This window comes from Prionailurus bengalensis, chromosome D3 (assembly GCF_016509475.1).
Source record: "Prionailurus bengalensis isolate Pbe53 chromosome D3, Fcat_Pben_1.1_paternal_pri, whole genome shotgun sequence".
NCBI classification, from domain to species: domain Eukaryota; kingdom Metazoa; phylum Chordata; class Mammalia; order Carnivora; family Felidae; genus Prionailurus; species Prionailurus bengalensis.
In genome coordinates this window covers 3,060,919-3,078,537 of record NC_057356.1, presented here as the reverse complement: position 1 = coordinate 3,078,537, position 17,619 = coordinate 3,060,919, and the positions used below count along the sequence as shown (strand labels likewise).

General features: G+C 53.4%; 1 protein-coding gene and 1 long non-coding RNA gene across 4 annotated transcripts in view; one reads left to right on the top strand and one right to left on the bottom strand.

The window, feature by feature from the left end:
* GLT1D1 (glycosyltransferase 1 domain containing 1) overlaps positions 1-17,619 on the top strand; it is a 93,195-nt gene that overhangs the window by 9,156 nt on the left and 66,420 nt on the right. The window contains exons 1-2 of one of the 3 annotated variants that reach the window (XM_043557308.1): positions 1,262-1,393; positions 13,870-14,018. In XM_043557308.1, the coding sequence (XP_043413243.1) occupies positions 1,326-1,393; positions 13,870-14,018 (217 nt within the window). In that variant the 5' untranslated portion in view covers positions 1,262-1,325. Of the gene's footprint in view, positions 1-1,261; positions 1,394-13,869; positions 14,019-17,619 lie in introns of those variants that run through there. The other 2 variants (XM_043557305.1, XM_043557306.1) reach the window with 2 other exon arrangements.
* On the bottom strand, positions 583-2,786 carry LOC122470121. Its single transcript, XR_006293835.1, has 2 exons — positions 2,039-2,786; positions 583-817 (listed from the first exon to the last, which is right to left on the bottom strand). It is a non-coding gene; the product is annotated as an uncharacterized LOC122470121 (long non-coding RNA).

Sequence of the window (17,619 nt, the reverse complement as noted above, 5' to 3'; positions counted from 1 at the left end):
TTAAAAGTAAAAGTGTCATTTTGCTGTGCCCTTTTGCCCCTGCTCCCTGCTGCCTGGAATGTGAATGTGATGGGTGGGGCTTCAGCACTCAAGCTTCACCTTGTGGCCCTGCTGGGAACAGAGGCCAAACACTGGGATGCTGGAGTTAGAAAGAAACCTGAGTCCCTAGTGACTGTGGAGCCAAGAAATAAGCTTCAGATTCTTCTTAAAACAGGAATTGAAATGGAGATCATGAAGGAATTGAAGTGAGTCATCAGCCACCATGGTGAACTGAAGAGCCCCAGCCCCGTGTGTTAAATTAAACAAAGGCCACTAGACCCACGGGGCTCTGATGCCTTGGTGCTGATGTGAATAAGCCCGGAGGGAGCCTGTAAAGGCCTCAAGGTTAAGGTTACCGAATCGAAATGTAAGAACAACCAATCGGAGACAGCCAACTAGGCTTCAGGCTGTAGCCAATTAACCATCTGGCTTTGCGTCAGCATTTTCTGTGTTCAGGTCTCTCCTGGAGCTCCTGTCCCGCCCCAACCTCTTCCAGTTTAGTACTTCTCCACTGGAATCAACTTGTGCTCAAATGAACTTAGAAAAGCTCAATATAGCCCAGTTTATCTTTAACACATCTAAAGGGGTCGGTTGCCTCTTAGATCTGGTCAGTTGTGGAAATGATGGCTTCCTATCTGATTTCTCAAGCATCATCATAGATCCCTGGTGCTGATACCCATCGGGCAGACGCTGGCCACCCGGGTGCGGATGGCAGTCCTTCCGTGGCCGCCTCTGGCTCCTGAGGGAGGGAATCTACAGTCACCCCTGCTGCTGGCCCCTGTGGAAAGAGACCCAGCGCCTCATACATCCCATGGGAGCAACCGGCAACTACCCCTGGTCCCAGGGGGCTGGAGGTGGGGGGCGTGACCAACCCTGGTCCCTGTGGGAGGGGACCCCAGATCCGCTCTGCTGCTGGTCCCCAAGGGAGCAGACCTACAGCCACACCTGGTCCCTGTAAGAGCGGACCCACGGTTTCCCCTGAACCCCTGAGAGTCCAGCCGTGGTCTCTTCTGGTTCCCCTGGGAGGGGCCCCGAGGAACCCGGGGTGCCGGTCCCGCGGGAGCGGTGTCGCGCTCCCTCCCTCCCGCCCCCCCACCCCGCGCGCGCCTGGGACCCCAGCGCCGAACCGGCCCGGCGAGCGCGGGCGAGGCCTCGGGAGCGGCAGGCGGGACCGACCGAGCGAGCGCCACCGCCCGCCCCCGGGGTCCGGGTCCGCGTCCCCGGCCCCGCCCCCGCCCTGGGCCTGGTCGGCGGCGGCGGGCGGTCGATGGCCGGGCGGCGGCGGCATGCGGCTCCTGTTCCTGGCCGTGTTGCGGCGGCACACGGGCAACGCCGTCACGGCCGAGCGCGTCCGGTAGGTGCCGGCGCGGGGCGCTCCTGGGCCCCCGGCCCCCCCAGACCGCGCGCGCAAACGGACGGGCTCGGCGCGCGTGGGGCCTGTGCGCGCGCGGGGCCTGGACCGCGGCTCCCGGCTCCCGGGCCCGCCGCACGCGCCGCCCCCACGGGCCGCTGGGGGAGGGGGGTCCGGGTGGGGGGGTCCCCACGCGGGTCCCGGCGTGCCTGGCTTCCGCGTCCCCGGAGCGCCCAGGTCTGGGGACTGCGCGGCGCCTACATTGCGGTGGGCAGAAGACAGCGAGGAAGCGCAGGGCCGCACGCGGTGACAGGCGCAGCGTTATCTGATGGGGCAGGGACCGCTCTGTGCACGGGAGCCCTTTGGGCAGGATGCTCCGGGAGGCCTCGCGGCCGGAGTGGTGTTGGCGCGGAATCCTGGGTGCAGGAGGGTCCGCCGAAGCCCGGGCTTCGGGAGGGTTTGCAGCCCAGGGCGCGGCACACGTGCGGGCCTGCCCTCCTCGTTGGGTGGGCGCCGGGGGAGGGAGGGGGAGGGGGGAGGGGGGGCGTCATTGCTCGGGGCCCTGCCGCCCGCGGGGGCCTCCTGGCGCCCCACCCCCACCCCACCCCCGCGCTGTCTGGGCGCATCTTCCTCTTCCAGGGTGCTTACCTGCTCCACACTCACTTCTGCAATTATCTTGTTCTTTGTTTCCCTGGGGACTTGTTCTCTCCTCCTCACTGGCCTGTGAGCCTCCCCGGAGGGGGGGGGGGGGTCGGAGGGGGTGGGGGGGGGCGGGCGCAGATTGCTGCCTGGGCTGAATGGAAACTTCTTCTTTTTTTGAACCGGCTTGCTTCATGAAATTTCTTAATTTACTTCCCCTCTGCGGGTCAGCTTCCCCATCATTAAAATGAGCCATTGGGGCAAAGCCTGCCCTTTAACGTCCCTTTCCACTGAAACATGGTACAGGTCTTCTAAAGATGGAGAGCAGCAGGACTCTCTCTCATGAGGGGTAGAGGGTACATCAGTTTTCTGAGCTTGGCGATTAGGATTTCGCCGTGAGGATGGGCATCATTCAGGTTTATCTGCCGTCGGATGGCAGTGACCCTGCTTCACTCATGGGCACCCACAGTGAGGAGGGCAGGGTGGCCTCTGCTCTCGTGGAGCACGTGCCAGCAGGGGAGAGACTCTAGGGGAGTGAAGAGAAGTAAAGGAGGCAGCTCCAGATGGTGATTAGTGCCGTGGGCTTAGGGGAGGCTCTCTGAGATGGTGACATTTAAGCGGAGACCTCTGTGACCGAGCGAGGCAGTCCCTGAGATCTGGGAGGACAGCTGGGGAGGCGGGTAATAGCACGAGCACGGGTCCCGAGGCCAGCTTGACATGCCTGAGAGACAGAAAGAAGGCCAGGCTCTCTGGAAGACACGAGTCAGGGGGCGAGTGCCGGGAAAGGGTGTCAGAGAGAGAGGCCAGGTCCCACAGGGAGCCAGAGAAAGCATGTCTTTCTTTACCGTTTGGCTCTGGATGTGAACTGTCCATGTGAACCTCAGGATTCCAAAGGCCCCCAGGCGCTCCCAGCCAGGGGGCCGTTAGCAGAAGGAGGCAGGCATGTCCAGTGAGCCCGCTGGCCTTTAGCTGGGGCGCGGGGCCCCTGAGTGACTCTGCTCTCTTCCCAGCTGTGCTTCATGAAGCATGACAACAATTGTTCTTTGTGCTTTGGTCTGTTCAGGGCCAGCTTTGTCTGCCCTTCGCCCTGGAGGGATTGCAGAAAAAGAAAAATCAGAGGTTGCCAAAGGCGTCTTGTGTCGTGTAAAAACGGAGGTTCCTTGAGGAGAATGCCAGGTGTCCTGGAAGGGGAGGGGACGGAGGTCCCTATGATGACAGAGGTTCTTGTGGAGCCAGAGCCAAAGACCCCTCTGACCCTCAAGTGACCCTGGACAGTGGTGGGGGGAGACCCCCAAATGCGAAAGATTGGGGTTCCCTTCAGTCTAGCAGAGGAGGGGTCTGAGTTAGATAAGATTGGAGCTTTACAGAGAAAAACGGGGCCCCTTCTGGTGCATCTGTTTGTAGTTTTAAGTTAACCCCCTATCCGTAAGTAGGGACGCTGAATTGTCATGAGTACATCCATAGGCAGGTAGAGGTGAGGTGTCCCGAGAGCAGGGAGGTGGGCGATCCATCCCAGGCTAGGGGAAACACACAGACCGGTGGAAAACACAAACTCTGGGGAGGGGTTCCTGCCTTCACTTGCGGGCTCCCCAGCACGTGCAACGTAGGTCTGGTCACCTGAGCTTTGCTGCTCAGAGTTCTTATCCACAAAGAGGGGCTACTGATAGGACCTGCCTCATAGGTTCCTTAGGAGGTTCAAATGCGAGTTCGTACATTTTCAGCATTTACAACAGGGCCTGGTGCTCAGTACGCATTTCATAAATGTGAGCGATTCATGATACCATGGGCCCTAACTGGCCAGGGGGGGAAGGCTGGACGTACAGGGAGGACGGTGTCCTAGGCAAAGGGGCAGTGGGCAGGACCATGGGGGAGAGCGCATCCCCTTCAGATCCGAGTTGTGCGGCCTTAGCAATGCCCGATATGCTAGATGAGTGATTCTTAGTGGGATCAGGGGCCAGAAGGATGTGCAGAGGAGGAAGGAGCAGTTGTGTCCCCCGGGGGACATTGGGCATTGTCTGGAGACATTTTTGGTTGTTACACTGGGTGTGAGAGACCCCTGGCATCCAGTGGGTAGAGGCCAGGGTGCTGCTGAACAGCCTACAATGCCCGGGGTGGTCCCCACAGTGGAGAATGATCCGGCCCCAAATGTCAGTAGTGCTGAGAGAAAACCCACTCTGGCTGAGGTGGGCAGATAAGGCTGGAGAGGTAGGCGGGGCCCCGTCACACCGGACCTACGGTTTTGGGCCATCAACAGAATTAGGCCACCAAAAGCTGTCTGACTTCCGTGTTGTAGAAGGTCCTTTGGACTGCCTTCTGGAGGGGGGATGAGGATGGGCAGAGGAGGTTAAGTGTGGGTTTGCCACATTTCAGGAGTAAAATACACAGGGCTTGGCTGTGGAATGTGGAGCGTGTCGACGACAAAGCTAGAATAATCGAGTGAGAGGTCTGGTGCCCTTTATCCGGGGGAAAACGAGGCACGGAGCAGGGCCGCCCCGTCTCACAAGCAGGGGAGAACTTCCCGAGGGATCATGGACAAGAGCGGGTTTCGTGGAGCCTTAGAACCGCAGGGCGGAGACAGGCCTGGCCGGCTGGGAGGTCAGGGCTCCTGGGTCCCGTGAGCCAGCTGAACACTGTCAGAGGGGCCCGACTGGTGTGTGCTAGGTCTCCTCGAAAGTGATGCATTTCCTGGCTACTGAGGTTCAGGTTTGGGACGTGGGCCAGGCCAACGGGAGGTCTCCATTTTATGGGGTCCCGACAGATGGAGAGTTTTCGAAGGTGCAAGCTTGGAAGACGCTGTTTGGGGGGAATAGTTTGTCTGGGGATCAGTCACTAGACAGGGACACTCTTACTGTCTGTGTGGCCCTTCAGGTACCCCTCTGTGTGCTGTGCATGTGAGCTCACCTTGTGTTCTTTAAAGAAAAAAATTTTTAACATTTATTTATTTATTGAGAGAGCACTAGCAGGGGAGGGGCAGAGAGAGAGAGGGAGACACAGAACCCGAAGCAGGCTCCAGGCTCCGTGCTGTCAGCACAGAGCCTGATGAGGGGCTCGAACCCACGGACCGTGAGATCGTGACCTGAGCCAAAGTCAGATGCTTCACCGACTGAGCCACCCAGGCACCCCAAAAAATTTCATTTATCTTTAGAGACAGAACAAGTGGGAAAGAGGGGGGCGGGAGAGAGAGAGAGAGAGAGAGAGAGAGAGAGTCTCAAGCAGGCTTCACGCTCAGTGCGGAGCCCATTGGGGCTCGATCCCACGATGCTGGGATCATGAACTGAGCTGAAAACAAGAGTCAGATGCCCAGCACAGCCACCGAGGCGCCCCAGTTCATTCTGTGTTCTAACTCCGGGGCCGGCTATTAATTAGCATTTTAAATACCCTAATCTGGAGTTGTTTCCTAAGCACTGAAAATGTTAGATTTGTTCATTAGCGTAAAGCATCTCAGAAATAATTACCAGTGTCGAGGGTCTGTGGCTTACTGGAGGGGTTCTGGGGGCCCCTGTGTGAACACGTAGTCAGGGAGTCAGCCCCTGGCCCCACTGTGGCACAGATTCAGCCGCAAGGTTGGCTGGTCTGGCTGTCCGAGCGGTGGGCAGAGGGGACCTGTGGTTTCCCCACCCACCCCTAATCCCCTGAAGCTGTAAACGTTTCCCAGAAGAACCTGACAACAATCTTGACAAGCCTCTAAATCAGGCGGATGGGTTCAGATTAGCCCTTAACAAAAAAGGTCACAATTAGGAGTGCTCTGGTAAGTTAAAAACAGGGTCGGAAACCTAGGGAACAAAGTTCATTTCACTGGTGGTGGAGAAATAAATTGCGTGAGTAATGGATGTAAGATATATATGTGTATATATATATATATATTTTTTTTTTTTTTTTTCACACAGTTGTTTTCGTGAAATCATGGGGGATCCATAGTCTCAAAAGTGGGAGGCTGGTCCTCAGAACCCTTGAAATAGTCTTCTCGATCAAGGCCGGACAAAGTTATGGCCGAGGGCCAAGCAAGGCAGGGCCTGTCCTATGAGTACAATCTGGAGGACGTGGCAGCTCCCAGGGGTGGTGCTGGCCGCTGCTTGCCAACGGCGGTGGCTGTCCGAGCAGCTGGACCGCGACCAGCTGCCCACAAGCCCCAAGGTGTGTACCCTCCGGTCATTTCCAGGAAAGGACTTCTGACCCCCGCTGTGAACCAAGCTCTTGTCGGGGCACTGGGGGCCGTGCCTGGAGCTTTGACTGCAGGGCTCCCAAGGGCACAGGGAAGGGCAAGGCTGAGGCTGTTCCAGCCCGAGAAGGGCGTTCTGAGGCTCAGCGACACCCACGGACGATCGTGCCGGCGTCCCAATGAGCTCGAGTGTCGCCCACGGGGCGCTGGACTTTGCACGGAGGCTGTCGCTGGCTTCTCCTCTTTCTCCTTCCCGAACAGGGTGTGCAAGACTGGGCACCGCTGTAGATAACAGAGGCAAACAGAAGCCTGTATGGAGATGCGCTGGCAGGAAGGGAGTGTCCCCAGGGTGGCGTGGACCCAATCCGGACTCCTCCCCGCTGTGGTAGTCCTGGGTTCCACGGTGGCCGCCCAGCGTTTGGGAGGAAGGAAAAGTGAGAACAGAGTGCTCACAGGACCACAGGCCGCTGCGGAGGCCACCGGGGTTGGGGGGGGGGAGGGGACGAGGGAGAGCAGGGGTCTGAGAGCGATGGGAAGGGCTGGGAGAGGACAGGGCTGGTTCCGCGGACTTGTGTGTATGGCAGAGTGGGGCCCGGCACTGCGGGGGGTACACACTGCGAGCACATCCTGTGTGCCGTCCCAGCCAGGCCGCGAGAGGCAGACACCCAGGCTGGGACCCAGGCGGCCCTGGCTTCCGGGGCGGAAAGCGCAGGGGAGCCAAGGGAGAGGCACGCTCCAGTGAGGATGGCGGGGAGCTGCGCCCTGCGCTGCGAAGGGTCCCTGCAATGAAGAGCAAGGGGACTGGGAGCTGACGCCCGGGGCCACGGCCCTCCCACCCCATCTCGCCCTGCAGCCCTGGCCAAGCCTAAGCGGGCGGCTGGAGCCTTGCGGGATACACCGAGTGTGGTACAAAAGGCCAGGGGAGAGGAGAGGCCAAGGTATCGGCAAGAAAGTCGCTGAAATGATGGGAAAAGGAATCTTTGCCGGGAGTGGGAGGCGGGGCGGCTTGGAGGTGAGAGGGGCTGTGAGGTCAGAGGTCTTTGTGGTTTTCGCGATTGAGGAGCCTGGGGGAAAGATAAGATTGTGGTCGGAGACTGGATGGCTTCACACAGGGCTTGATGTGGCAAGCAGGTGAATGTGAACGGTAAAGGCTCTATGCTCCTTGTCCATAGCGGCATCAGAGATTTCCAGCTTTAAGTAACTGAAAGCCAGTGCAAACTGCCTGGACAAGGCCGGGGACTGAGCGGCTCATCCTGTCAAGGGTCTGGAGGTGGGGCAGGCTTCAGGCTGGGTTTTGCAGCTCGGACAGTAAGGACAGGAGTCCACTCTTGCCTTGGTCCACTTCCCATTCCTGCTGGATTTTCCTTGCTGGTCCCTCCACTTCCAGCCCAGCAAGAAGGAGAGTCTGAGTCTCCACAAGTCCCCCCCCCCAGGTCCCAGGGCTACATGTCCAGGGCGGGGGCTTGGGCAGCTGGATGTTCCGATGGGCACAAGCCAGCAGGAACACGCCTGGGCCTGGGGTGGGGTGCCCCCTACTCGGGTGGGTGACAGGGACATTCGGGGTTGTAGGAGGGGGAACATGGGATGCCTCTGCTGTGGAGGCCACCAGTATGGGTGTGAAAGCTTCACTGATTTTTATCAAGGAAAGTGGAAATCAGACCCCCAGGAACTTTTGAACACATTGGAAGAGCAAGAAATACCTCTGGGAACATTAAAAATCAGAAAATTCGGGGGCACCTGGGTGGCCCAGTCGGTTAAGCAGCCAACTTCCGCTCAGGTCACGATCTCGCGGTTCGTGAGTTCGAGCCCCGCGTCGGGCTCCGTGCTGACAGCTCGGAGCCTGGAGCCTGCTTGGGATGCTGTGTCTCCCTCTCTCACTCTGCCCCTCCCCTGCCCACACTCTGTCTCTCTTTCTCTCTAACAAAATACAAAATCAGAAAGTTTTCCACAGATACTGAAACACCTTTTTTCTCCTGGTAAATTGGGCAGTACTGGGACACCTGCCTCCCTGGTCCCTGAAACCCTGCGAATGAGTGTGCCATTTTACATGTTCCAGTGGCCACATTAAACAAAGCGAAAAGAAATGCATAAAATTAATTGTAATGTATTCCTTTGAACTCAGCATGTGAAAAGATCATGTCAACACTTCATCACTCCAGAAATTTTTAATGAGCTGTGTACGTATTTTACACTTAGCTCATCTCTATTCAGGTGCTTAACACACCTCTTCAGGCACTTAACACGTCACTTTGGGCATTTAGCGCATGTCTATTCGGGCACTTAACACATCTCTGATGGGGTTTTGGAGCCTTTGGGAGGGTGGGGGGGGGGTGGTTCAGAGCCAAAGGCCAAGAAGGAACTCTTGACATCTTGGTGCAAAAATATGATTTTATTAAAGCTCAGGGACAGGTCCCGTGGGCAGAAAGAGCTGCCTTTGTAAGTGTGACAGTTTATATACTGTGGAGTGGGGGGGAGGTGAAGTCAAGAGGAAGTTTCTTAAAGGGATTTCCATCTGCTGAAGACCCACAGATCACTGGAGGCCTGGCTGTTGTCAAGCTAAGGCTGTTTTCCCTCTAGCAAAGCATTAGCCTGAAGACAGTAGGGAGTTCCCAGACGTGAGGCTATTGATAAGTTTGCCCTTTTCTTGTAATTTACTAAGATATTTGTAAACTGATGGAGACTCTGGTCCTGTGATCTCTGTCAGTTTAACCATTTGTTTTCTGTCCTTTCCTGTGTTCTTGGGCAGCCAGCAGTGCCTGAGGAATGTCACACACATCCCACTTGTGTGGGTGGGGAGGGGGGGTGCGGGGGAGGGGAAGGTGTTGTTAGCTCCTGCTTGGCCCTCAACTTGCCTTAGGCTCCCTCATCATCCCTATTCAGGCACTTAGTGCATCTGTTTGGGCACTTAGCACATCTCTGTTCGGACACTTAGCATATCTCTATTGAGGCACTTAGCACATCTCTGTTCGGACACTTAGCACATCTCTATTCAGACACTTAGCATATCTCCATTCAGGCACTTAGCACATCTCTGTTCAGGCTAGCTCATCACATCTCGTGGTTTTCCACCCCATTTATTTATTTACTTACTTACTTACCTCACGAGTCCAATCTCAGCAGGCCCTTCCTGACCTGGTCATTTTGCCTGTTTTCTCATGGGACTTTGCACCCTTTCAAAAACGACTGGCTCCACAACAGTAACCTCTTGACTACCAGATTCCAACTAGAATCCCAGTCAAAAAGGAGATAACTCTACAGCTTACAAAACACACCGACAGCATATTGTTCCAAGTAATACCCTGTCCTGCAAATGTATTATCAGCTCACGCAATCCACCGAAGGTTCCCTGGGGCAATGTCTCCTCTGGTTTGCCATCCCAGACTAGGGCCTGAGCCCTCGTGCAAGGCCTTCGCACATCTCCACGAGCGCCCTCATCCCAAGACCAGCACGATGTCTTTGACACATCACAAATTCTTGAAATGCTGTGCAGAGAGCACCGTTCTGCCCCAAGCCAGCCGACTTTCCCCCGCAAGAAACAGCACATCCCCGTGTCTCCCCGAGCTGCCACTGAGGCAGCTGGCCGGCCAGGTGGTGCTGTGTCCTGTGAGGAGCACTGGGCCTGGCCAGGTGCCCCCACTCCTTATTTGCATAAGTTCAACACACAAATGATCACGCTTCTCTACCCACTGAGTTAAAGACGATGGCTTTCAGGCAGGTCGAAGCAGGTAGGATCCCATCGAATCTGGAGTCAGGTGTGTGTGCATAGTTCCGTCTCTTCCTAGAACTGCCGAGTAAATGCTTAAAACCTCTTAATTTGTTGGCGATGCTTTCTCTCTCCAAAAAGCCTTCAGTCGAGTTCAGGTTCAAGTTTAGTTGAACCAAATGATCACTCACAGAAGGAATCGGGACAGAGCAATTTAAAGGCATCAAAAGCCAACCAGAAACAAGGGCAAACTCTCAGGCATAGAGAATTAGGGAGATTATATATATACGTAGGAATATTTATAAGATCGTGAAGTTGGCGTTAAAATGCCATTTAAAAATATGTTTAATAGATCAAGAACAACCCATTATCTGTACCTAACCACCTCCATTCCATATGTCCTATCCTATCAATTCCACATAAGCCAGAAATGGCTCAGCAATGGATCCTCCAAGTGGAATTCAAACTATTTCTTTTCCACTCATCAACACATTTTTTTTTAATTTTTTTCAACGTTTATTTATTTTGGGGACAGAGAGAGACAGAGCATGAACGGGGGAGGGGCAGAGAGAGAGGGAGACACAGAATCTGAAGCAGGCTCCAGGCTCCGAGCCATCAGCCCAGAGCCCGACGCAGGGCTCGAACTCACGGACCGCGAGATCGTGACCTGAGCTGAAGTCGGACGCTTAACCGACTGCGCCACCCAGGCACCCCATCCACTCATCAACACATTTGTTTTTGGTGTCTTCTTTCTTAGAGCTTTAAGGAAATGGAATGACAGTTATTCGCCCATGCTCAGAAGCACACTGCATTCTTATTTTTGTGTAGTACCCATTTTTAGGCTGAGGTGAGCTGGTTCTGCTCGCAGGTGGCCCTCAGCCCTGCCAGAGGAGTGGAGGTGGGGCGAGGGGAGGAGGGGCGGTGCTACTGGCCGACGATGACTGATCAGCGTTAAGGGCGGAAACGGTAAGATCGAGGTACTCGCGTTGCACGGTCAACAGCTTAAGCAAACTTACATGTCAGGATCTCAGTTTGTCTTTATTTGCTCAGTAACAGCTGCAACATTGTGCATTTAATCACAGCACAAGAAGAGAACACGGAGAGAGCCATGATCATTCCCAGAGTGGGCGGGAGCAAGAAGCATGAACCTGCTGTTTGTGCAGAATTCCTTAGTTTGCATGTGGCTCCCACATTGCAAACAGCTTGGCCATTTGATGACCACTTTGCTTGAAGATTCTACTTCCCTCGTTCTTTTATTCTTTTCCTTGTTCTTTTCCTTACACTATCGCTCCTAAACGCAAGCCAACTAATTCACCCGGTGTTTAGCTGAAGAAATAACAAGCCATTTTATTGTTGCAGTAAAAACAAACAGAAAAAAGGCTTTGTTGGACTCGAACTTTGTACTACAGTGACTTCTGGACGATTTAAGATGCTCGAGTGTAATTTTAAGTGTGTTTGATCGTCACCTACGGGCTGGCTTTGTAATCAAAGCTGACGTGCAACGTGACTCCCTTATCTGCGGCTCAGAAGGATCATGAGAGAGAGAGAGAAAGAGAGAGAGAGGCTCAGCGTGATGGAGAGACAGATGTGTAATGCGGTCAGGGGCTGTCGGATGTCACTGAGAAGAGCTGGCATCAGGAAATGGCCTGTCGTGGCCATGGGGACGCAGAATGCATGCCGCGTCGGGTGCCCTGCAGGTGGAAGGCAGGTCTGGAGCTCGGTGGGGGGGGGGGGGGTAGGGGGGTGGGGGTGCGGCTGGCATGCACTGGCAGGGCATACAGGCTGTTGAGGGCGCTGTGTGCTAGGCCAAGGCATTTGGACTTCATCCCGGAGACCCATTCAGCCGTTATTTCATTCAGGTGGCGAGACAGATGCGGGCCCCCTTCTCACAGCTGAGCTGGTGACCCTGAGCCCTTTGAGGGTTTCAGTCAAGAGAGACCTGGGTCGGTTCATTCTAAGCACTCATGCACACGTGCCTGCAACAATGGTAAAACATAGTATCTACCCGTGGTAAAAGTATCCAGTGTCTCCTCTGGAGACACAATCCTCCCGATTTGTCACTCACCCTACAGATATTCTGGGCACACACACTACATATATACAAAGTATTCTTCCCCCGGCTCTTTTCATTAACCACGGATCCCGTATCCCATGTATCCGGGCAGTTGATTCCAAAGTAGAGCTGACTCTGGAACAACATGGGGTTTGCACTGCACCGGTCCACTTACATCCAGAGTTGGGTTTTTTTTTTTTCCCCAAATACAGTACAGGACTGTAACTGTATTTCCTCTTCTTTATGATTTTCTGAATAACATCTTCTTTTCCCTAGTTTATTGTAAGAATACGGTATATCCTACGTGTAACATACAAGTTCTGGGTTAATCGACATGTGTGTGTGTGTTGCTAGTAAGACTTCCAGCGAGCAACAGGCTGTCAGGGAAGTTTTGGAGGAGTCAACGTTATACATGGATTTTCAACTGTGTGGAGCGGGAGTGACACCCCAAAGTCCCATGTTGCTCAAGGGTTCCACTGTGCTTTGCAGAGGTCTACTGCACGAGGGCAGGGGAGCTTTAATGGCAGGAGAGCTTGTCTTGTGCGTGCCATCATGTAACCGGTCCCCTCTGCCGCACACTGAGGTCACTTCCAGGCTTTTCGGTAGGTGAAACACAGCCGAGGAGCCTCTTCATGGATGCGTGTGTTTGCACTCACATCCAAGTGTGTTTTTGGAATTAATTCCTGGAAGTGGAGGTGTTGGGTCACTGAGTGTGTGCATTTTAAATGTGCTAGCTGTTGCTTCGTTGCCCACCAAAGAGACTGTACCAGTTCACCTGCTCAGAATGATGCAGAGGGGTGTTTATTTCACAAAGCCTTAGGCAGACTTTTGATCTTTACAGATATTCTTTGTTAAAAAGACGACTAAAGTTGGCCACCATTTCCCGTATCTAAGAACCCCAGTTGAATTTCTGTTTCTATGCACTGCGATTTAGGTCCATGCCTATTTTGGTATCGAGTTGTTACCTGTTTTTTTCTTCTTATTGATCTATGAGAGCTCTTTATTTATGAAGCAGATTCGCTTCTTTCCTTTTATAAGTGTTATAAGTAGGTTTTTTTTTCCAGTTTTCTGTTTGTCTTTTAATTTTGCTCATGCTGTTGTCATTCAGAAAGTTTTTTTAAAATCAGATTTATATTCTAGATTTATGTTACAAGGAACTGAACTAGGATGAGAAGAAAGACACGTGTGAAAGATATTTTTGAGGTAGAATGGAAAGGCCATGAAATGTCTTTTGAAGTCTCTATTAAGAACTGAATTTTAGGGGCTCCTGGGTGGTTCAGTCAGTTGGGCAGCTGACTCTTGGTTTGGCTCAGGTCATGATCTCACGGTTCATGAGTCTGAGCCTCACGTCAGACTCTGTGCTGGCAGTGCAGAGCCTGCTTGGGATTGTCTCTCTCTCTCTCTCTCTGCCCACCTCCTGCTTGTTCTCTCTCTCTCTCTCTCTCTCTCTCTCTCTCTGTCTCAAAATAAATAAATAAATAAACTTTAAAAAAATAGCTGAATTTTAGATGCCTAAAAGCTGACTTTGGGTATCATCCATAATTAAGGGACAGGAGAAAAAAGTGGAATCAAGGACATAAAACACAGAGCTTTCTGGCACAGCAAATGCCACTGAAAAATGCGCGTCTTTTGTCTCAGGGCTGCGGAGACTTCCTGAATTAGCCCTTCAACCCGCTGGCCTTGGTCCTGACCACAGTCCCAGGGACCGGACTCTGGTGGGTGAATGGTTGTCGTCAGTGGCTATGAGCCTTGTCCTGTATTTTGGGAGGATTGCCCCTTACAGGACAATTCAGAAAATACGTTTTCTTAACTTTTTGACTTAAATAACCTTTGGAGTCAAGATCTCAGTCGTAGCGGCCGCCTGGGGTATATTTATCTTTTACCTCCTTTTTTTTTTCTCCCTCTGTTTGTATTTGTCGATAAAGGGACCACCTGGAGGCTGCAGGCCACGTGTGTATTCTGAAAGATGCCTCCGACTTGGAAAGCTCGTCCGAAATCGCCAAGCTCATCGAGGCCGAGAGCCTGGAGGCAGCACTGGCCCTTCATCTGTACAGAGGAGGCAGACTTCTGCAAGGTAACTGTCTTTCTCGTCAAAGTTGACACACCAAAAGCCATGAGAACCAGACGCACGCACAACCCCAGACTAAACAGCTGAAACGGTTTATCCTGTTTATCCGGTTCGAAACTGGGAGGGACACAATCGTCTTTCTGCTCTGGCCTTCTTTGTGAGTAAGCTTCTAAAATGACATAACCGTGCCAGTTGGGGACCGATGGGTGTTGAAGGTCTTCTGCTGTACTGACAGCTACTATCCTCAACGCCTTCGATGTACATCTTGTAACTCAAAGTATAACTTTCAGAAGTTAAACATACGCGTCTTTTGCAAACACAGAACAGGCACGCATGAAAAACTGCATCCAACACTAAGATCCTAAAGCCCACTTAAATACCATTCCATTCGAGGAACTGGGTGTTAAATAGGTGATGTAACGCAGAACATCAGAATTAGTTTGCTATTCATGTCCAGTGGGCAGCGAACAAAGCTTTGGGGCTGTCTTTTCTACGGGTGCGTTAGGCAGGGCTCTCCAGAGAGACAAGACCCAGGGGACGTGGAGAGACACATTTAAGACGAGATTTATCATGGCGAGTGGCTTGTGTGAGTGCGGAGGCCCCGAGGTCTCATGGTCTGCCGTCGGCAGGCTGGAAACACCAGAACAGCCAGTACTGCATTTCAGTCTGAGTCTGGAGGTCTGAGAATCGGAGGGGCGGCTGGCGTAAGTGGCTGGTTGAGCCTGAAAGCCCGAGACCCAGGCACCGGGATGTCCGGGCACAGGGGAAGGAAGAGGGCCATCTCAGCTCAACAGAGAGAGTGAATTTGCTCTTCCTCCTCCTTCTTGTTCTATCTGGGCTTCCGGCAGATTGGGTAGGACCTGCTTGCATCAGACTGGAATGCTGATTGATCCCACCCAGAAACTCCCTCACAGACACACCCAGAAATAAAGCTTACCAGCTGTCCGGGCACCGACAGGGCACAAACCTTCATCGCTGCACAGAAATGATGTATTTCTCTCTCCTTGGCCCAAAGCCGCATAGTATTTAGTGTAGCTTCACAGAGTACGAGCTCTTAATTGGTAAATAGTGAAGGTGAACAACAGTACCCTCTCTGAGAAATTAACCGATCATTCCACGTGGGACCTTCAGACGCTGCTTCCCAGGGTCATTGAAAGCACGTGTACACAGTCCCTCTTTTGGGTGTAGCTACAGTTTGGGATATTTCTTGTTTACACTCACGAGGCCAGCTTGACGTCAGCGAGAGCACAGAGACCGCCAAGTGAAGGCAGAACAGATCATTTCGTCGTAGCCGCACAACGCGTGCCTTTTTCCAAACGTGAATTAACTGACATGGCACCGGTGACACATTTCGGGAGCTTGTGTGTCACTTGAGGGCCCCAATTATCCACGGGAGTGCAGCTTTAGTCGGAAAAACGCGCCAAGCTTCTGAGAGTTTCGGAAGTGTCATGGCCAACGGTGACGACCTGCTTCTGAACACAGCGTCCAAAGTCACTTCCTGTTCTCAGGCTCTCCCCCCCTGCCTCCCGTGCCCACCGCAGGGAGCTGGGTCCTGTCTGGATGCTCATGTCCTATCTGGGCGCATTCTACCATGTACTCTTTGTAGGGGCTCCTGGTGGCTCAGTTAAGTGTCCAACTCTTGATTTCGGCTCAGGTCCTGATCTCACGGTTCGCAAGATCGGGCCCCCCGTCAGGCTCTGCCCTGATGGTGCAGAGCCTGCTTGGGATTCTCTCCCTCCCTCTCTCTCTCTCTCTCTCATAATAAATAAATAAACATTAAAAAAAACCCAGTATACTCTATAAAATTGAAGCTGCTACATGCACGTGTTAAAACCTCCCTTCAGTGTAGTGCGAACGTCACGGAATGATACAGCACAAAAAGCAAACCTTTCTCCCAATTCTTATTCCACCTGTCGAATTTCTTATCCCCCGAGGCAACTACTTATCATTTTCTTGTGTGCTTTCCGGGAACTGTGTTAGAAGTCCTGTACCAGTTCTCTGTTAGTACCTAACAAACTACCCCCAAAGGCGAGCAGCATGCAGCGATACACGTATTATCAGAATCGCTTCTGTGGGTCTGGAATCCAGAATCAGCTGCGTCGGGGGATTCTGTCTCAGGGGCTCTGGCAAGGCTGCAGTCGAGACTCCTTACCACATGCCAAGGCCGGGGCCGCGTCATCTGGAGGCCTGACCAGTCCCGCGTGAGCCATTTCATTTGCAAGGTGGCACCGTCGCACGGCTGTTGACAAGAGCCCTCAGTCCCTCGCCACGCGGGCCTCTGCCGAGGTTTCTGGGGTGTCCTCAAGACGGTCAGCTTCTCCAAGAGAGGGCACACGGGAAAGCTGGTTTCTCTGTTATGAGCCAGTCTTCGAAGCCATACGGCGTGAGGTCTATAGCCTCTGCTGGCTACACGGGTCTTCAAGGTGGGCAGGGGCCCCGCCGAGCGTGACCGACAGGCCGTCTTGGAGGCTGGCTGCCACGTAAGCCCGTGCCCGTATTTGTATGATCTCCTCCACAAAAGCATGAATGGGAGCGTGCTACAAATACTGAGCATCTTGCTTTTCACCATCTAACAGCGCCTCTGGGAGGTTTTTCCACAGCGGCACGAGCCACATTGTAACCAGGCTTCAATCGGCGGGCACGCGAGCTGTCGCCAGTTATTTTCTCCTACCGTCATTGCAGCAAATATGTCTACACGGACGTCTCAGCTTCTAACCCTATGAGAATACACCTGTGCTTCCGCATTTTTGCCACCCTGCCTGGAACCGTCAGCATGAATTGTTTTCTGCCAGCAGAGAAGATGTTCCCGAGGGCATTTCTCCCGGACGGCTCTTTTCTGCTGAACAAGTATTATGACGGTGGATTCTGTTGCAAGTGTCCCGGGACACAGAGTCTGTGGTTGATCTCAAAATAGGAAAAGGAACAGTGTGACTTGCGTCGTGGAGGCCAAGATAAAGTTCACGGCTCTTCAAGCTCCTGGGGAACCTTTACGAGGTTGTCACTGACTGTTGTAGGTGCTGTGCACTCACAAGGCTTCAGGCCCTGAGGCAGGTGGTTCTGTTGGCCTTCAGCTGTATTATTGTCTATAAAATTATGTCTGTTTTTTTTTTTTTTTTTAATTTTTTTTTTAACGTTTATTTATTTTTGAGACACAGAGAGACAGAGCATGAACGGGGGAGGGGCAGAGAGAGAGGGAGACACAGAATCAGAAACAGGCTCCAGGCTCCGAGCCACCAGCCCAGAGCCCGACGCGGGGCTCGAACTCACGGACCGCGAGATCGTGACCCGGCTGAAGTCGGACGCTTAACCGACTGCGCCACCCAGGCGCCCCAATGTCTGTTTTTTAAATGTCCTGCACACACACGCGTGGAGCGTGTTTTGTGTCCACAAGTGGGTGACTCAGCATCTGCACGACACATCTCAGAGACCTTTCCAGACCAGTAGGGCTACTTCTGCCTCTCACTCTTTTTCCTGGCTGTGTGGTATACCTCTGGAAGGATGCGTCGTGTTTATTAAAAGTCTCTCCAGGTCTCGCTCTCACAAGTCACGCCACAGCAGCTCTGACCACATTTTTCACTTCACTCTGTGGGGACACTGGTGGTGTGAA